The sequence below is a fragment of the Panthera leo genome, chromosome B1 (genome assembly GCF_018350215.1).
Source record: "Panthera leo isolate Ple1 chromosome B1, P.leo_Ple1_pat1.1, whole genome shotgun sequence".
Lineage (NCBI taxonomy): Eukaryota > Metazoa > Chordata > Mammalia > Carnivora > Felidae > Panthera > Panthera leo.
Genome location: NC_056682.1, coordinates 69151451 through 69173102, shown reverse-complemented (window position 1 = coordinate 69173102; position 21652 = coordinate 69151451). Strand labels below are relative to the sequence as shown.

Genomic DNA, 21652 nt, shown 5'->3' with positions numbered 1-21652 from the left:
CGGTTAAGCGGCCGACTTCAGCTCAGGTCACGATCTCGCAGTCTGTGAGTTCGAGCCCCATGTCGGGCTCTGTGCTGACAGCTCAGAGCCTGGAACCTGTTTCAGATTCTGTGTCTCCCTCTCTCTGACCCTCCCACTTCACGCTTTGTCTCTCTCTGTCTCAAAAATAAATAAATGTTAAAAAAAAAAAAAAAGACATACTTTGCTAATTCTGGAAACAAAAGATAATCTTGGATCCAAAAGAAATCAGACATCCTTGGATAACATCCCAGCCTATAATAATAGAAGAGAGACATAAGTTGAATCAGCTATTTATAATGTCCCTTTTTTAAGATCAATGACAGAATTCCAAAGAGTATTAAAAACAACTCTCTGATAAACCAAAGCTTTGTGGCCCAAGCACATAGTAGCTGATTGTCAGAATAAAATATATATTGAGCAATGGATGAAGTCCGTGTTCTTCGGACAATTTTTTTATGTTTTAGTATTAATTTTCTCAATTGGATTTTTGCTAAAGTTTGAGCTAACAACTACGGTTGACCCTTAAACAACATAGGTCTGAACTGTGATGGTCCATTTGTACCTGGATTTTTTTCAGTAAATACAGCACAGAACTGTAAATGTATGTTCTCTTCCTTATGACTTTCTTAATAACACTTTATTTTTTTCTAGCTTCCTTTATTGAAAGAATACAGTATATAATACATATAACATACAAAATATGTGTTAATTCACTGTTTATGTTATCAGTAAGGCCTCTGGGCAACAGTAGGCTATTAGTAGTTAAGTTCTGGGGAAGTCAAAAGTTATATGTGGATTTTCAACTGCATAGGGGTAAGGCGGTCAGCACCCCTAACCTCCACATTGTTCAAGGATCAGCTGTAGTTTGGTTTTGTGTTTTCTGGAAAGAATCTGGATTGTGGACACATCAACATGTTTTGACAATAAGCTGGGCAGAACATTAAGTTATTAAAACTTTTCCATAAAAAAACTAAAGAATGTAAACTAGAATGTTTCTCTGGATACCTTACCTACATACTGAGACAGATGGAGGTAATTTATATGCCGCATTCTGCTTGAAAACATCAATAAACAAGCCATTGAAACCCCCAATTTTTTCATTTTTTTGAAATGAAACATTTTTTGGTAGGCAGTAGCAATCATTCACTAAATGTGCAAGAAAATCTCAATAGGTATTAGACCCAAGCAAGTTTTATAACAACTCTTGGAATCTGGCAACTGAACCACATCATCAGTAAATAGGAAATTATTTTATTCTCAATACTAAGGAGACATGCAAACAGGTGGTCCAAAGTTATTATCTAGGTATTAAAATATAAGTTAGTCATGGGATCCATACTTTTCCTTGTTTTATCCTACTTGCAACCACTGTGTGAGTATCAGAAAGCAATTCTCCAGGGGCGCCTGGGTAGCTCCATCGGTTGAGCGCCCAACTTCGGCTCAGGTCATGATCCCACAGTTTGTGAGTTCGAGCCCCGCATCGGGCTCTGTGCTGACAGCTCAGAGCCTGGAGCCTGCTTCGGATTCTGCATCTCCCTCTCTCTCTGCCCCTTCCCCACTCATGCTCTGTCTCTCTCTGTCTCTCAAAAATGAATAAACATTAAAAAAAAATTTATAAAAAAAAAAAAAGAAAGCAATTCTCCAAATCCTAACTTTCATGGTGACATTAAGGTGCAGGTTCTATGTGAGTATCAATAACCAGCAGGGAACATGAAACACAAACAGTGAAGTCCACAACCAGTGCTAATCCAGGTTCAGGGGTAAAGGAATGAGCAAGAAAACCTGCAGAGAGCATAACCAAGACGAATCATTAGTCCTACCAAAAGCCTGCTGAATCCCATGTTAAACACTGGCTTGAAAAATCCGATTTCCAAGGATGAAAATGGCATGTTTTCTAAGAGGCAATGGTTTAAAATGGGTGGTTCTAGGGGCACCTGGATGGCTCAGTCAGTTAAGGAGCCGACCTCAGCTCAGGTCCTGATCTCGCAGTTTGTGAGTTCTAGCCCCAAGTTGGGCTTTGTGCTGACAGCTCAGAGCCTGAAGCCTCCTTCAGATTCTATGTCTCCCTCTCTCCTGCCCCTCCCCCATGAGCACTCTGTTTCTCTATCTCTCAAAAATATCAATCAATCAATCAATCAATAAGTCTTAAAGAACCTCAAATCTAAAACTATCATGCCCTTCAAAGTTGAATAATCTCACTTTTGATTTATAAGCACTCCAACTCATGTAACAAATACATACATTCTCCTACTTTTCCTTGTGGCAACTAATAGGATTTGGAGATGGGTAGGGAAAGTGGTTAGGCTTTATCTTAGCATCTCTTGATCACTTTGGAGAACTAAAACCTATTGAAATGTTATCTTGTTTAGAAGAATCTGAACCTTTTTCATGAGTGCTGCCACCACCAAAGCTACCACAAGATCTGTTACCTTCACAACCCTTCTTACAGGGGCTCCTGGGTGGCTCAGTCAGTTGAGCATCCAACTCTTGGTTTCGGCTCAGATCATCATCTCACAGTTCGTGAGTTTGAGCCCCACATTGGCTCTGCGCTCACGGTGTTGAGACTGCTTGGGATTCTCTCTCTCTCTCCTCTCTCTCTGTGCCCATCCCCTGCCCGCTTTCTCTCTCTCTCTCAAAATAAATAAATTTAAAAAATAAAATAAAACAAAAAAACGATTCTTACAAGGTCATACTAAACTACAAGGTCATACTATGCTAGGCAGCCCAACTTCTACACATACACCCAAAGTATCCTGCCCCAAGAGCATATGAGATCCCATGCATGTCACCTGTGAAAGATGCTTGACCCCACAAGAATCACTTCCATTTGGTAATCATAATAAACCCAAGCAAATGAAAAAATTAAGGCTCCAAATTATACTACTGCTCTAACGCAAAAGGTTGAAGGGAATGAAGGAAAGGGGAAAAGAGGCACAACACATATATTAATTAAATTAGAAAATTGGATCTGTTGGGATAAGATCAAATACCATCAAGCATTTGTCTCTGAAAAAGTTACGAAATGGGTTATTCTTATATTTTCCTGTTATACTCCTTTTTTTAAAACGTTTAGACTTCTGGTAATTAATATAACTCACTAATAGCACTGTTTAAAGTTGTATAATGGTTCCCTAACAAATTGCAGTACAATCAATAAAGTCTTAAGAAAATAATATGACATGGTTGCAATTATTTCTCTAGGGATTTAGGAAGTAATAAGATTGAGAATCTTCCACCGCAAGTATTTAAGGATCTGAAGGAGCTCTCACAATTGTAAGACTGATACTAATTTTGTCACTTGATTTCTCTATTTTTAATTTCTTTTATTTTTTTAATTGTAATAATATCTATAACATAAAATTTACCAGTTTAACCATTTTTAAATGTACAGTTCAGTGGCATTACGTACATTCATATTGTTATACAACTATCACTTCCATCTCCAGAACTTTTTCATCCTCCCAAACTGATACTCCGTACCTATAAAACAATATCTCCCCATCACCTCCCCTGACTGACATCTCTCTTCTGTATTTATTAATTTGACTACTGTAGGTACCCATTAGGTGGAATCATTCAATATTTAAGCTTTTGTGACTGGCTAATTTCACTTAATATAATGTCTTCAAGGTTCATACTTGTTGTAGCATGTGTCAGAATTTCTGGTTATTACTCTGAATAATAGCATTAATTAGTAATAATACTATTCTAAATAATTCATTGTGTGTGTGTGTGTGTGTATATGTATGTATATATATATATATATATATATATATATATATATATATATATAGAGAGAGAGAGAGAGAGAGAGAGAGAGAGAGATACACATATATACACATATAAACATAAACATTGTGTTTATTCATTCACCCATTCATGGACACTTGAGTTCCTCCCACCTTTTAGCTATTGTGAGTAATACTGCTATGAACATGGGTGTACAAATCCCTGTTTGAGACCTTTCTTTCAATCCTTTTCAGTATATAGCCCCAGAAGTAAAATTGCTGGATCATACGGTAATTCTATTTTTAATTTTTTAAGGAAACAACATACTGTTTTCCAAGCAGCTACACCATTTTACATTCCCACTAGTAGTGCACAAGAATTCCAATTTCTCTACGTCTTCAACAACACTTTTTTGGATAATAGCCATCCTAATGGATGTGAAATGATATCTCATTGTGGTTTTGATTTTCATTTCCCTAATGGTTAGTGATGCTGAGCACCTTTTCATGGACTTATTGGCCATATATCTTCTTTGAAGAAATGTCTTTTCAAGTCTTTTGCCTATTTTTTAAATTGGGTTGTTTTTTGGTGTTGAATTATAGGAATTCTTTATGTATTTTAGATATTAAATCCTTTTCAATATATGATTTACAAATACTTTCTTCTATATTCTGTAAATTGCCTCTCCACTCTGTTGATGGTCTCCTTTGACACACTGAAGTTTTTAATTTAGATGTAGTCCAATTTTTCTGTTTTGTTGTTGTTGTTGCCTATGCTTTTGGTGTCATATACAAGAATAATGCTTAATCCAATGTCCTGAAGCTTTTCCCCTATGTTTTCTTGTAAGAGTTTTATAGTTCTAGCTTTTATATTTATGTCTTTCATCCATTTTCAGTTAATTTTATACATGATGTAAGGTATGGTTCTAAGTTCATTCTTTTGTATGTGAATAGCCATCTGTTTTTCCCAGCACCATTTGTTGAAGACTGTCCTTTTCCCATTAAATAGTCTTGGTGCACTTGTTGAAAATCACTTGACCGTATATACAAGGGTTTATCCCTGTGCTCTCTATCCTACTGCACTGGTCTATATGCCTGTCTTTGTAACAGTACCACATTGTTCTGATTACTGTAGCTTTATAATAAGTTTTGAAATTAGGAAGTGTGAAGCCTCCGATTTTGTTCTTCTTTTTCAAAGTTGCTTTAGCTATTCAAGGTCCCTTGAGATTTCATGCAAATTTCAGAATGGATTTTTCTATCTCTACAAAATATATTAGGATTTTGATAGAGATTGCACTGAATCTGTGGGTCACTTTGGGGAGTATTGACATCTTTACAACATTAAGTCTTCTAATCCATAAACATAGAATGTCTTTCCATTTACTGGTATCTTTTTAAATTTGTTTCTGCAACACTGTACTTTCAAAGTCAAGTCTTTCACTTCTTTGGTTAAGTTTATTCCTAAGTATTTTATTCTTCCAATGCTATTGTAAATGGAATTATCTTTTGAATTCCTTTTTTGGATTGTTCATTGTTAGTGTAAAGAAACACATTCAATTTTTGTGTGATGGTTTTGCATTTGGCAGCTTTTCTGAATTTCATTATAAGTTCTAACAGTTGTGTGTGTGTGTGTGTGTGTGTGTGTGTGTGTGTGTGTGTGCGAGCATGCGCGCACGTGTGCCTGAGCATGCAAGCTTTAGAGTTTTCTACATATGGTTTCATATCATCTGCAAACAGAAATAATTTTTCTTTTCCCTTTCCATTTTGAATGCCCTATTTTTCCCTTGCCTAATTACTCTGACTAGGACTTCCAGTACTATGTTAAATAGAAGAAAAATGGATTATCCTGGTCTGGTTACTGATTTGGGAGGAAAAATTTTCAGACTTTTACCATTAAGCAAGATATTAGCTGTGGGCTTTTTATAGACAGCCTGTATTGTGTTCAGATAATTTCCTTCTAGTCCTAGACTGTTGAGTTCACTTTGTTCCTTTATACAACTCAATTTTCATTTGTCTTTCTTCCTCTCTTTCCTTCTTTCTGCAATCACCACTCCCCAATAGCTCCTCCATTTAACTAATGGTCTAACCTAGAATAAATTTCTAAAAGAATTTGCCCTGAGAAGCCCCTTTAATCAATGATTCTTGTTTCAATGCTTCTTGTTTGTTTTTTGTTTTTTTCAAAAAGGATTATGAAATTTTTTCCATCAGAATTCAGCTGCACTGTCATTCTGGTCTATATCTCTTTGTTCCCAGCTCTAGCCTTTCACTGTTCACTTCATGCCTCACAAATCATTAGAACAAACATCACTCTTTGGAATAAGATTTATTGGAAAAAGTATTCAGGGTAATTCTATTAATTCAATTTTTGACAAAATGAGATTGTGTTTTCATTTAACTAAATGAGAACCTAGGCAAAATGTGAGGTATGTGTGGTTTCTCTCAGGGTACCCTATCACTTCTTTGGTGAGAGCCATTTCTTGACTAGTTCACTTCCATTCTTATGTTGTCTTAGCTCCTTCTCTACACTAACAAAATCCTAAGAGCCAGGCACTATTCTAAGTGTTTTATCTCCATTAATTTCTGTAAATATTTAATGAGCTCTGTAAGGCAAGTGCTATTACTACACTTGGTTTGTTTTTTTTTTTTTTTGGTACCAAAGTCGAGATACATTTTCTCTTTACTTAAGAAGTTCCTAGAAATGACCTACTGTTGCCTTTTTTTAAAAAACAGGAATCTTTCCTATAACCCAATCCAGAAAATTCAAGCAAATCAATTTGATTATCTTGTCAAACTCAAGTCTCTGTAAGTATATACCTATGGGGATAGTTTTATGATGAAATCATTATTTATATACTGACTAATAAATTCTGTAAGATTTGTAGAATCTTTCAAATCAGAAGCGCTTTTCCAGGATGTTAGTTAAGTGCCACCAAACCATGTGAGTGCTCACTATAAACCAACAGGTAGCTATTAGTTTTATCTTACATGTTTATAAACTAAGAATTAGGTAATGATTTTATATTTTGCTGTAATCACCAGGAGTTTATATTGGATCATTTATTTTGATCCTCTGAAGGCATCTCTGCATATCTATTTCTCTATTAGCATTGGTATCTAAGAATTTATTATAGCTACTTTTAGCCAAAGATGCAATATTCTCTTATATAAATCATTATTTACACCACACACAAAAAAATCTTTTATGGTCTAACAATTGCCTCTAAAAGATGTCTCAGTTAATTTAATTTAAATGTCCCTCAGTTAGATGGCATCTTACTAGAAAAAAAATTGTTATTTAAAAATTATTAGAAAAATTTCAAAATGTAAAACTCCTCTGCTATTGTAACGTTGTCTAAAAGATGTTTGTTCATTTATTCTACAAATATTTATTGAGTAGTTACTATACACAAAGCATTGTGTTATGATCTACAAGGATCCAAAACTTCAAATAGAAGAGATAGATGTGTATAAATGCTAGAATCAGAAAGGAGTTGGGGAAGTAAGTGTGTAGGGCAGGCTGAGGATGAATGTTTGGTTCACAATCAGTGTTGACTGACAGTATCTTATTAATTGTCCATCACAAAAAGTCATTTTATTACACCCTTATAACATATGTTATTTTGATAATTAATTTGGTATTTTTAGCAGCCTAGAAGGAATTGAAATTTCAAATATCCAACAAAGGATGTTTAGACCTCTAATGAATCTCTCTCACATGTAAGCAGATGTTTTCCTTGTTTTTCACCTTGATTTTAATCTTTTATGTTTCCATGTGCACTATGCTAATACATCCATACCCAATGCATCCAATCTATCAAATTTTCTACAAACTAATTTGCCTAAACAATATTATTCTTAAAGTGTTGCTATGGGGTGGGATGATTTTTACTGTTCCATGGTTTGGTAGAATCAAGGTGATTTTTTAAATGTCAGAGAACATGAGTGTGGATGGAACCCACCCATTCCTATAAGCTCTCCTCAGCACTGACACCATCATACATATTGGTGTTTGCCTGAGGAGCTAGTAATTTGCACACATGGTATAAGTGCTACCAGATGAAAAAATAAGAATTTACATAAGCAACACAAAATAACTATAAATAAATAATTGCTGTAAATGGAGGACAGTATGGAGAAATCCTCCTCAGTAAAAATTGCCTCCAATGTTAGGACATGATTGGAGCAAGTGTGTATGGATAAACTGGTAAACTTTGAAAAATCTTTTATTCAAACAGTGTGTATTATAGTACCATTGATTCCATGCTTTGGGAACATGTTCCTTAATTGAATGCAATCTTACAGCAGATATGAGAATGATCTCCATGCCAGGGTAATTAATTCTCAATAATTTACAAAGTGTCATGTCACCACTCTATAATTTCGCTTATGTTTTAAGTCTCACACGGGACATTCTTTTTGTTTTTCCTAACTCCTCACAGAAGATGCTTTTAAAAGTTTCTTTGGTTGCACACAACATAAAACACTCTGACTAAAGTAAGCCAAACATAGTTTATTGGGAGAAAATGGTGTAGCTCACAAAACCCAAGAAACAACTCAAGGAATAAACCTGAATTGGGGCAGAAACCATATCAGATCTAAGGGACTCAGTAAGGAAGGGTTAAACAATAGGACAATATACTGTGATTGACATGCTTTTATCTTGTATTGCTACAGCTGTCTATACTATAAAGATCATTTCTATTTTTTTGCCAGAGTACATAGCTTTAGAGCTATGTATTCTAAAGCTCTAATTAGATTTGAACTTCAATTTCTACATTTATTAGAAATTTCACAGCAAATAATTTGCCTCCATTGAATATTCATCTCCTCCTATGGTGATGTTAATACCTGTCCCATGGAGTTGACTGGAGAATTTATTCCTGATACGAAGATGCTGAATACGTGGTGTTGGTGTTGGTGGTAACAGTCATAATTACTGATCGACTTTATCAGTAAGATTAGTCTATTAATGAAAGGATTAACTCAACAAAACTTATTGAACACTCATCTAGGTACCAAAATCTGGTTGAGAGATAAGCATGTTAACACGTAGTTACAGATCACATAAGTATACAGTGAAAAAGCCATGGAAGCATAAAGGAGAAAGCATATGGCTGTCTCTTCCCCGGAGCGCTAGACTGGTTTCAGCAACAATAGGAGCTGTGTAACAATGCACTCACCTGCACTAAACACTAAAAATGCAATAAAAGTTTCCTTTAATTCTCTTGATCACATGCTAACGGCTTGTTTATGTTTCAAGACACGTCTAACATTTGTATATTCATGATGGCCACTTGCTGCTCTGGCCCTCAAACTCTTTTACAGTGAAATCAAGTTCACTTAGTGTCCTTAATGTTTTACATTCCTGTGAGTCTCATATTAAGATATTTTCTTTCTATTGAGAAAATGTAGGAAAGAAATATTAATGTATAATGGCACTGAATTAAATGTAAATTCTTCTTGTACTCTCGCTTTGTTCATCAGATATTTTAAGAAATTCCAATACTGTGGGTATGCACCACATGTTCGCAGCTGTAAACCAAACACTGATGGGATCTCATCTCTCGAGAACCTCTTGGCAAGCATTATTCAGAGAGTATTTGTCTGGGTTGTATCTGCAGTCACATGCTTTGGAAACGTCTTTGTCATTTGTATGAGACCTTATATCAGGTCTGAGAACAGACTGCATGCCATGTCAATCATTTCTCTCTGCTGTGAGTATTTCCTGGTTGAAGAGGAATTACACTTTTGCAATATATGAAAGCACTGCTATTCAAAAATGAGTAAAAAGAGTGGTGGAATTATGAGATTTTAAGTCTTTCTCCTTTTTGCTTATATATTGTGTTCACATTCATTGCAATGAAAATGAAATTCCTTTAGTGAGAAGAAAATACGTTTTTAAAACAAGAAAATTCAATTACCTTATACATATTAAAGAAGCTGTCATTCATTGGTTTTCTTCTCTGAAGACATTTTGTCAAAGCAGGTAAAATATTTTACTGTGAATAAAATGGCAACCTTTAATTTTTACATCCAGAGGTGTATTTACTGTTTTGTTTGCATGTCCAGATATAGACATTGACTTAACTGATGGCTGTTTTTCTGGTCTCTGAGCTACTAAAATCTTTTCCATTCATTATTTGAAATATTTAAAAGAATTTTTTTAACATTTATGTTTGAGAGAGAGACAGAGCACTAGTCAGAGAGGAGCAGAGAGAGAGAGGGAGACACAGAATCTGAAGCAGGTTCCAGGCTCTGAGCTGTCAGCACAGAGCTCGATGTGGAGCTCAAACCTATGAACCGTAAGATCATGACCTGAGCCGAAGTCAGATGCTTAACTGACTGAGCCACCCAGGCACCCCCATAATTTGAAATATTTAAATAATAAAATGTTTTTAGGTAGAATTAAATATTTTTAAGTTTTTGAAATGTGATTGCGAGGTATTACGTTAAGTGAGGACTACAAAGAAAAATAAGCAAGACCAGTCCGCAGGCTGTTTATAGTGTGGGTCAAGTGGTCCATATTTTCTCCAGTGAGTATCAATCTATACAATGTTCTACTTTACGCATGCTGTCCATGTCTTACCCCCAGCCTCATTCAAAGTCCAATATCTAATTGTTTTTTCACTGCAAGCTATCTAAGAAATAGAATTCAGAAATTGTTTACTACGTTGTATCATTAACTACAAAATTTTGAGTATGCTAAATTTCCCTGGTGAAGGCTAGAATATCACAGCAATATTTAAGGATTAGGGCCAGCCTTATGATTTATACAGTGATGTGATTTTTGGAAGGTTTGTATAGAATGCTTATAAAGTCAAAAAAAATCTCACCTACTCTCTGACATGAAATGTTCATTTAAAAAGCAAAATCACCAACTAGTGCATCACATTGACAACTGATTTGGGGGATGGGAGAGCCTAAAAAGAGACAGAGAAAGATGTAAAAATGGAAGAGAGAATCAGAGAGAACAGGTTTGCTTAGACCAGCTCTGGGTAAATAACTTAAGCCCTCCAAAATTATACTGACTACAGAGCACTTCTTAATTATTCCTGTCTTCTAAATTATAGACCCCGAAATTCATAGTCATTAGTCTATCACAGCAATTCCTGAATTACTTTCTCTAGGATTTTGGATGATATCCCTAGCATGTTAAGCTGGGAGCATTTCACTGGAAGAGGGGATCCAAATAACAACATCCTCATATTGGTCCCTAATCAAACGCTCAACATAATTGCATTTAATTCATTTACTCAACACTTCTAGGTGATGGGACCAGAATGGAAAACAAAATACACAATATCCCTGCTCACACAGACTTGAAAATTAGAAAAAACAAAAACAAAACAAAACAAAAAAAACCAAAAAGAGAAATGATTACGTAATTAGCTGTAGATGGTGCTATAAGAGTACGTATTGAAGAGAGCTGATGAAAAGGTCCTTATCCATGAACAAATTGTTAGAATAAAAATTACCTCCCCCAAAGGGCACCTGGGTGGCTCAGTCAGTTAAGCATCTGACTTCGGGCTCAGGTCATGGTCTTGGGGTTCATGGGTTCAAGCCCTACTTGGGTTCTGTGCTGACAGTATGGAGCTTGCTTGGGATTCTCTCTCCCAAAATACATAAATAAACATTAAAAAAAAAATTACCTCACCCAAAATAGAAGTAAATTAGGTATTTTTTGCTAATACTAAAAATATTACTGTTTGTCATTATTTCTATTATACTTACTTATTTCTCTAAATTCGCAACATTTACTGATCCTATAGGTGCTGACTGCCTAATGGGAATATATTTGTTTGTCATTGGAGCCTTCGATCTCAAGTTTCGTGGAGAATACAACAAGCACGCGCAGCTGTGGATGGAGAGCATTCACTGTCAGATTGTAGGATCTTTGGCCATTCTATCCACAGAAGTATCAGTGTTACTTCTAACATTTCTGACACTGGAAAAATATATCTGCATTGTCTATCCTTTTAGATGTTTAAGACCTAAAAAATGCAGAACAATTACAGTTCTGATTCTCATTTGGATGACTGGGTTTATCGTGGCTTTCATTCCATTGACCAATAAGGAATTTTTCAAAAACTACTATGGCACCAATGGCGTGTGCTTCCCTCTTCATTCAGAAGACACAGAAAGTACTGGAGCTCAGATTTACTCCGTGGCAATTTTTCTTGGTAAGAAACTGTGTATTATAAGCCCTTTCATTCAAATATTAGAATAAATCACATTTTCAATCCCATTATTTCTTCTAATGTTTATACATTTTTATTTCAGAACTTCTAGCCAGTTTTTCTCATCAACATTGGGGATGGATTCTGTCAGAATCCCCTAAAGGGATTTTTTTCCCCCTGAATTACCACTTTCTTATATAAATTCCAACATTCTGCTTAATAAAAGACAAAACAGTAAATACTTGTAGTTCATGCATTCACCCTAATAATACTAAACAAAATATATATTTAACTCTTTGCCCTTATAAGATAAATAAACTCATAGTAGCCACCCACACAAGTCTTTGGCTTGAAAATAGACATACAAGTGTTTTTCTACTGTAAAAAATGTTTCAGGGGTAAGTTAAAAAAATGTGTGTATATATATATATATATATATATATATATATATACTAATTAAATTATTTTAAAAAATTATAAAGATTAATTTAGAAGGCCCAGGATATTCACTGAATCACTATAATCTCATTTTAATATGCCATTTTTGATTTTTTTAATGTTTATTTTTGAGAGAGAGAGTATACGCGGGCCTGTCGGGGTTGGGGCAGAAAGAGAGGGAGACACAGAATCTGAGGCAGGCTCCAGGCTCTGAGCTGTCAGCACAGAGCCTATTGCAGAGCTGAAACACACGAACTGTGAGATCATGACCTGAGCGGAAGTCAGATGCTTAACCGACTAAGCCACCCAGGGGCCCCTAATATGCCTAAATATAAAAATATTTATATTTTTAAATTAAAATTTCTTCATTCCACATTAGTTCAACAAAACTTCAAATTTTTTTTAAAAAATCATTATTTTTCTTCATAATTCTTATAAAAAACAAAACACATGTTGTTCACATTCAAACAGCTAAGAGTATGTGTGTTTGTTTTGAAAGAATGATCATCACATTAATAATAATCTTTGTGTTCTAAATAGGTATTAACTTGGCAGCATTTATCATCATAGTTTTTTCTTATGGAAGCATGTTTTATAGCATTCATCAAAGTGCCATAACAGCAACTGAAATACGGAATCAAGTTAAAAAAGAGATGATCCTTGCCAAACGGTTTTTCTTTATTGTATTTACTGATGCATTATGCTGGATACCCATTTTTGTGCTGAAATTTCTTTCATTGCTTCAGGTAGAAATACCAGGTACAATGTTTTTTTTTTCTTTCTGTAAAGAAATAACAAGTCTCTTTCTGCAGTGTTCCTCCAAGAAAGAAAATTAAGATCCTTAACATCAACTCATTTTAAGAATTATAAGTCAGAGTTATAAGTACCTTAGGCTCTGTTCATCAATCAAATGTTTACCAGGAGTAAGCTGTTCAATTATTTCCATAAATGCCCCAAAACCCTATTACCATTGAAGCAAAGAACAACTCAAATAAATAACACTCTATGCTTTGTAATTCTGATAATCCCATGCTTAAGATGACCAAACAGGTGAAAATGATTATCAAATATTTACTTCATTTTTTTTTGAGAACATAAGACATTTTTCTTCCTAGAATACATAGCAATTTAGAGAGCATGATGCCAGAGTGTGAAAGATGATTGAAGAATGCATTATTGGTATTTAAAAATAATGTACATCACACTCATTAGGATAGCTATTATCAAAAACACAAAAAGTAGCAAAATTGGTGAGGATTTGGAGAAACTAGAGCATCACTGGTAGGAATGTAAAATAGCACAGCTGCTACAGAAAATAGCATGGTGGTTCCTCAAAAAATTAAACATAGAAATACCATATGACCCAGCAATTCCTCTTCTGGGAGTTAAAGGAATTAAAAGCAGGAACTCAAACAGACATTGGTTCACCTATGTTCATAGCAGCATTATTCACTATAGCCAAAAGGTAGAAATAACCCATGTCCATCAACGTATGAATGGATAAGCAAAATGTATCCTATACACACAAAAGATTATTACTCAGCCTTAAAAAGGGAGGAAATTTGGAAACATGGTACCACATGAATGGACCTTGAAGACATTATACTAAGTGAGATAAGTCAGTCACAAAAACACAAATATTGTATGATTCCACTTATATGACGTAACTAGGATAGTCAAATTCATAGAGACAGACAGTTTGTGAATGTGTTATCAGGTTGGGAGGGAAAGGGCATGAAAAGTTATTGTTTACATAGATGTGTAGTTTCAGTTTGGGAGGATGAAAAAGTTCTAGAGACGGACGGTGGTGATGGTTGTACAACAATATGAATATACTTAATGCCACTGAACTGCACACTTAAAACTGATTAAAATGGTAAATTTTACTTTATGTATATTTTACTACAATAAAAAAGTGTCCAAAATGCTATTAATTGTAATACAGTATATATTCACATTCTTAAAATTTATGAACATACAATTTTAATTTTTTTTACCCCATGGTTAGGGTGATATTATCTTACATTTCATAAGCAACAAAGAAGGAAAATAGCATCAGTAAAATTATAATAGCAAATATGATGAGTTACCTATGTACTACAGTGATTTTTAAGATAAGTTTAGCCAAAGATTTCTTTACTGAAATAAATATCTAGTCAAAAGCCTAAAAATGCATACCTATTTTTAAAACCAAAAAAACAGCAGAAAAGAAATCTTTTAAAGACTGTATATTCTGAGAAATACTATATGTTCTATCCAGCAATTAAAATATTGGGAAAGGTTTGATCTGGATGCTAAACAATATTATTTTTCCTAAAATGGAATCATATCACAAAAATATGTAATCACTTGGTAGAAAATGGTTCTACCTAATGGAATACTTTTGTTGATGTATTCAAGAAAAGCTACTTAGCAAAGAACCCTGGTTTTTTTGCTCTACCACCACTCCCTTCAAACACTGACACCCTGGAAAGACGTTCTGGAAACACATTAGATTTGGTATTTAATTATGTGACATCAAAGAGAAAAAATTAAGACTCAAAAGAGGACTGGGGGAAAAACAAGGAAAAGGGGCTTCTATACCTTGTAAACATCCACAAACACTAAAACTATCACATTTTTCTCTTTCAGGTACCATAACCTCTTGGGTAGTGATTTTTATTCTGCCTATCAACAGTGCTTTGAACCCAATTCTGTATACTCTGACCACAAGACCATTCAAGGAAATGATTCATCAGTTTTGGTATAACTACAGAAAAAGAAGATCTATTGACAGCAAAGGAAGTCAGAAAACATATGCTCCGTCTTTCATCTGGGTAGAAATGTGGCCGCTGCAGGAGATGCCACCTGAGTTAATAAAGCCAGCTCTTTTCACAGACCCCTGTGAATTGTCACTAATTTCTCAATCAACTAGACTCAATTCCTATTCATAACGGACTTTGAAACCCATTTCTACACAGAGCATATTATGGGATGCTTCGTGATGGATTTATTAGTATAAAATGAATGCCACAAAATTAATAATTTATAATGGCTGAGATAAAACCATTACAAAGACATGAGGTTATTTGGGAAAAATCAAAGTGACTGATGCCCATATAAAGGGAAATAAATTATACTGATAATGTGTATATATTAGTACATATTTTGCATAGGAAATTAAGAGAAATCTACTTCAGAAAGACTCATTCATTCTTTTACTAGGCATTTATTGAGTACCCACTATGTGTATAGCACTGCAGTAAATTTCTGGAAGTGTAGAACCTGGAAGTATAGAATAATATAGAACCTTTTCAATTTGCAATGTTAAATTATGTTTAGCTACAACAGAATAGATGCAGCTCTTAGATGAAGGTAGAGCTTTATCTGTCATGCACATAGCAAACATAATAATCATGGACACTTTTAAATAAAGGTTTAAGGTTTTGTAATACTCAATGTAATGAAAAATGAGAAATGAGAAAATGTCTGTTTGCAAAATATTTTGTTTTAAAAATTCATCTTACCTCTCAAGTTGCTGTACATTTGAGAGGTAGTACAAGATATCTATTTCTATGAAAAAAGATATTCTGATAAACTCAAAAAAGCATTTTACAGTCAACTAATTTTCAACAAAGATGCCAAGACAATCAAATGAGGAAAGAACTGTCTGTTCAACAGTGATGCTGGGACAACTGGATATTCACATGCAAAAGAAGGAAATTGGACCCTTACCTTACACCATATATAAAAATTAACTCAAAATTAATCAACAACCTAAAAATAAGACAAAACTCTTAGAAGAAAACATATGAGTAAATCTTCAAGACCTCGGATTTAGCAATGGTTTCTTAGGTGTGTCAACAAAAGCATAAGCAACAAAGGGGAAAAAATTGATAAATTGGACTTCATCTAAATTAAAAACTTTTGTGTACCAAACAACACTATCAAAAAAGCAAAAAAGACGGGGCACCTAGCTGGCTCAGTCAGTGGAGTGTACCTCTCGATCTCGGGGTTATAAGTTCGAGCCCCACGTTGGGTGTAGATTACTTAAAAATGAAATCTTTTTTAAAAAAGTAAAAAGACAACCTACAGAATGGAAGAAAATATTTGCAAATCATATATCTGAGAAGGTTTTACTATCCAGAATATATAAAGAACTCCTACAACTCAACCACAAGATGAACAAGCCAATTTAAAAGTGGACAAAGAACTTAAAAAGCCATTTCTCCAAACAAGATATACAAATGGCCAATAAGCACTTGAAAAGTTGCTCAACATCACTAATCATTAGAAAAATGAAAATTAGAACCACAATGAGATAACACTTTACACCTACTAAAAAGGCTGTAACTGGGGCGCCTGGGTGGCGCAGTCGGTTAAGCGTCCGACTTCAGCCAGGTCACGATCTCTCGGTCCGTGAGTTCGAGCCCCGCGTCAGGCTCTGGGCTGATGGCTCGGAGCCTGGAGCCTGTTTCCGATTCTGTGTCTCCCTCTCTCTCTGCCCCTCCCCCGTTCATGCTCTGTCTCTCTCTGTCCCAAAAATAAATAAAAAATGTTGGAAAAAAAAAAAAAAAAAAAAAAAAAAAAAAAAAAAAAAAAATAAAAGGCTGTAACTAAAACAACAAAAGACAAAGATAAAAAGAGAAAACAAATACTGACAAGGATGTGGAGATTGAAACCCTTCTGCATTGCTGGTTGAAATGTAAAATGATGCAGCTGTTATCATAGACAGTAGTGTGGTAGTTCTTCAAAAGCTTATCATAGGATTAACATATGATCCAGCAATTTCACTCCCAGGTGTAAACCCAAAAGAATAGAAAACAGGATTCAGACACTTGTATACAAATGCTCACTGCATTATTCACGGTAGCCAAAAGATGGAAACAACTCAAGTGCCCATCAACTAATAAACGGAAAAACAAAATGTGGTATATACATACAATGGAATATCATTCAGCCATTTATAAGAAATAATGAAGTTCTGACACATGCTACAATGTGATGAGTATCAAATAACCCAGACACAAAAGGACAAATACCATATGATTCCACTTACATGAAATATCTAGGATAAGCAAATTCATAGAGATAGAAAATAGATTAGAGGTCACTGGGGGTGAGAGGGTCAGAAGGATGCTGCCTAAGAAGTACAGAGTATTTTCCTGGACAAAAAAAGTTATAAAATTGATTGTGGTGATGGATAAACAACTCTGTGAAAATGCTAAAAGCCACTGAATTGTAGATGTTAGACGGGTGAATTTTATGGTTTGTGAATTAGATCTCAATAAAGCAGTTAAAGGGAAAAAGAAGAGCTAGAATGCAATGATTCAGGAACTTAAGGAAGGAAAGGTCTGCATGCACATGTTTTACTTCAAAGACAAAGTAGCTGTCATCAAGAGATGGATTTACCTTCCTTTTGCATGGCCAGTCAGTTCATAAGATACTAACTTTTTGGCTACTTATTCTTCTGGTCTCTAACTGAGCTATTGGAATTTTTTTGGTTTAGTAATTTGAAACCTTTAAATAGGAACAAAATGTCTTCAGGTAGTTTTAAATACACTAAAAATGTTTAACACATGAAATTACTGGAATCAGAAATGTATTTATTGAATATATAATTGTATAGATTTCTTTGGAAAGTAAGTTACCTGAAACTTACATCTATTAAAAACATGGATTACTTTGAGTCCTTTTTGTTCTTACTTGGAATAATGACAATAAATTTTCTACATGAGGAATATGGTTACACTTCCAACAAAAAATCAGGAAATAATAGAAAGCTATAGTTCTTATAATATTCAATTCTCTAGCTACTGAAACTATATAATTTTTAAAGCTCACAAAAACAAAAATATTTAAATTCTCGTAAGTTTATTTTGGGAGTATTTGTTACTCTTAAATCTTATTGCTAATAAATATTACAATAGAAAAGTGGTTGAGTTGGTTGAGGATCTGACTCCGGCTCAGGTCATGATCTCACAGTCTGTGAGTTCAAGCCCCATGTCAGGCTCTGTGCTGACAGCTCAGAGCCTGAAGCCAGCTTTGGATTCTGTATCTCCCTCTCTCTCTCTGCCCCTCCCCCACACTTGCTCGCGCGCGTGCGCGCTCTCTCTCTCTCTGTCAAAAATAAACATTAAAAAATTAGAAGAAAAATATTTTTCTTAAAAATAATTTCTAAAAAAAAAGCAATAATCATGAAGACAAGATAGATAAAATGTAATACTACAAAATCATGATCGTAACCTGTGTTTAAGGGTCTTAGAAATGCATGAATTTACAAAATAATCTGAAACAACTTTTTAGCATTAAAATATTTTCCAATAATTTTCTAGAAGCCATTTAGTTTCCTGTTTATTCAGTCTACTCACTCTTCCATTCTTCCACCTCTCCAAATAGGGTAACTTCTATTTAACTTATTCTGGTAAGTAATTACTGGCATACCACATAACTAGTTCCTACTAACTTTGAAGGAAGGTGCAATAGAAGCACTAAGTTAACTCAGATAGAAGTTATGGTTTTCTCTCTTGCAAAAATAACTTTGGTCCAAAACTCATGGCCTATGCTTCTAGGTCAAATGAATGCCTCTAAGTTAAAACAAAGTATTTTAAAATTTAAAAATAAATACCAGGAAGACTTCAACCTTTTTTTTTTTTTTTTTTTTTTTTTACTATTTTCAGTTTAAGGGTTCCTAATGCATTTGGCTACTACCTAACCCCTCACAAAGCAATTACTGCCTGTTAGCAACTTAGATATTGATAAAATTGAAGGAAAACAACAAATGGGAAAGGGATATATGCAGCCAGAATACTCAAGTCCATGCATTTTACTGCTTACCTAAGTAATAAGTAAATTGATACTTGAATGCGATGGAGTGAACCACTCTAAGAGACTTCAAAAATACATTGAATTTTTAATAATGTATTTCTTTTTTTTTTCTTTTTAAGTTTATTTCCTGAGAGAAAGAGAGAGAGAATGAGTGGTGGAGGGACAGAGACAGAGGGAGAGGATCCCAAGCAGGCTCTGTGCTGTAAGTGTGGAGCCTGACGTGGGGCTTGAACCCATAAACCATTATTAGATCATGACCTGAGCTGAAATCAAGAGTTGGATGTTTAATCATCTGAGCCACCCAGGCACCCCAATGTACTCCTCTTTTAAATAAAAATCTTTCACTAGAAGCCTCATTTACTGTTTTAAATCCTTTTCTTATCTTTTCTTAAGACTTTTTAAAACAAAAGATTTTTTTAATGTTTTTTTTTTAATTTTTTTAATGTTTTTATTTATTTTAATGTTTATTTTTAAGAGAGAGAAAGAGCGTGAGCAGGGTAGGGGCTGAGAGAGACCAAGACAGAATCCAAAGTGGGCTCCAGGCTTTGAGCTATCAGCACAGAGCCTGACGTGGGGCTTGAACCCACAGACCATGAGATCATGACTTGAGCTGAATCCGGATGCTTACCCAGCTGAGCCACCCAGGCGCCCCTTATCTATTTCTATGGTTTCAATTACTTTATATATACTGATGATTCCCACATTTTTGCCTTTAGCCTATTCTCTCTCCTAAATTAGTCACTTATGCATACAACTGCCCACTAAACATTGAGTATCTCTCTGGCTCTTTCATGTACATTATTATGTGATGGGGATTTAGAGTGGTGGGGGTCCAGAGCTGATGGCCATGAAAGAATTCTTGAGATGTCTTTGATGCAAAAAGGTGATTTTATTAAAGCACTGGGATAGGACTCCCGGGCAGAAAAAGAGGCACTGGGGTTGTGAAGAGTGACTGATTATATGCTATGTAGTTTAGAGAGGTGAAGGCAAAAAGGGAGGCTTTCAAAAGGACTTTCATATGCTAAAGATACCAGAGGCCTTGCTATTGTCAAGCTTAGGTTGTTTTCCCTCTGGTAAGACATTAAGATAGTAGAGAGTTCCAGGAGAAATGTTACACATACTCTGTATTTACCTCAAGAATTTGTCAATGGGCTGCAGGTTATAAAGAAATTTAACTATACATATCATTTCCTTCTTGTCTTTGTTCCCCACATCACTATGGAGGGGAGGGTGATGTTAGAGCTCCAGGAAACTGAGTCTATAGGTTTTTGGAGATTAAGCTATTTATAAGATTGCCTTTTTCCTATAATTTATGAAGACTTTTTTTAAATATAATTGTCAAGTTAGCTAACAAATGGTATATACAGTGTACTTTTGGCTTTGGGAGTAGATTCCCATGATTCATTACTTACATACAACACCCAGTGCTTATCCCAATAAGTGTCCTCCTCAATGCCCATCACCCATTTTTCCCTCCCCACCGTCCCTCCATCAACCCTGCTTGTTCTCTGTATTTAAGTCTTTTATGGTTTGCCTCCCTCTCTGTTTGAAATTATTTTTCCCTTTCCCTTACCCAATAGTCTTCTGTTAAGTTTCTCAAATTCCACATGAGTGAAAACGTATCTTTCTCTGACTTATTTCACTTAGCGTAATCCCCTCCAGTTCCATCCATGTTGTCGCAAATGGCAAGATTTCATTCTTTTTCATTGTCAAGTAGTATTCCATTATATATCTATATAATGTATATATTATATGTATACACATGTATACCATATATATGTGTATATATACACATATATGTATGTATGTGTGTGTATATATGTGTGTGTGTGTGTATATATATATATACATATATATATATATATGAAACATCTTTATCCATTCATCAGTTGATGGACATTTGAGCTTTTTCCATAATTTGGCTATTGTTGATAGCACTGCTATAAACATTGGGGTACACATGCCCCTATGAATCAGCACTCCTGTATCCTTTGGATAAATTCCTAATAGTGCTATTGCTAGGTTGTAGGGTAATTCTATTTTTATAAACTAATGGAAACTCATATCCTGCAGGACTATGATCTCCATCAGTTAACCATTTGTTTCCCCCTTTCCTTTGTTCTTGGGCAGCCAAGAGTGCCTGAGGAATGTCACACATATCCCACCAGGTGAATAGGAGGGGTTGGGGCTGGGGCGGGGGAGTTATTCTTAGCTTGAGCTTTGCCCTCAGCTTGCCTTATGCTCCTTAATCATTATGGACTCTGTCTTACTAAGACTCTGTACTGACACCTTATCTTATCAACAGCTTAATCTCCAAAAACCTATAGAGTCCTTTGAGACCCTGTCTTAGTGAATGGTACCAAAAGCCCAACCTAGAAATCCTAGAATCAGTCTTTGGCTCTTCCTTCTCCTTTATCCATCATATCAAATCACCTAGCCCTACCTTTATTCTACCTAAAAAACAACTTTAAATCTATCCAC

The 21652-nt window shown here is 34.9% G+C and overlaps 2 protein-coding genes across 7 annotated transcripts in view; one reads left to right on the top strand and one right to left on the bottom strand.

Annotated features, from left to right (window-relative positions):
• Positions 1 to 15699, top strand: part of RXFP1 (relaxin family peptide receptor 1) — a 131871-nt gene extending 116172 nt beyond the window's left edge. For all 3 annotated transcript variants that reach the window (XM_042935178.1, XM_042935175.1, XM_042935177.1), the window contains 7 exons: positions 3223 to 3294; positions 6480 to 6551; positions 7395 to 7466; positions 9234 to 9463; positions 11519 to 11929; positions 12905 to 13123; positions 14996 to 15699. In XM_042935178.1, coding sequence (XP_042791112.1) covers positions 3223 to 3294; positions 6480 to 6551; positions 7395 to 7466; positions 9234 to 9463; positions 11519 to 11929; positions 12905 to 13123; positions 14996 to 15297 — 1378 coding nt within the window. In that variant the 3' untranslated portion in view covers positions 15298 to 15699. The remainder of the gene's footprint in view (positions 1 to 3222; positions 3295 to 6479; positions 6552 to 7394; positions 7467 to 9233; positions 9464 to 11518; positions 11930 to 12904; positions 13124 to 14995) is intronic.
• Positions 1 to 21652, bottom strand: part of CB1H4orf46 (chromosome B1 C4orf46 homolog) — an 87360-nt gene that overhangs the window by 59091 nt on the left and 6617 nt on the right. Inside the window, exon 3 of one of the 4 annotated variants that reach the window (XM_042935184.1) lies at positions 13060 to 13145. The exons of the other annotated variants lie outside the window; for them this stretch is intronic. Coding sequence (XP_042791118.1) covers positions 13099 to 13145 — 47 coding nt within the window. The 3' untranslated portion in view covers positions 13060 to 13098. Of the gene's footprint in view, positions 1 to 13059; positions 13146 to 21652 lie in introns of those variants that run through there. 4 annotated transcript variants of the gene reach the window in all.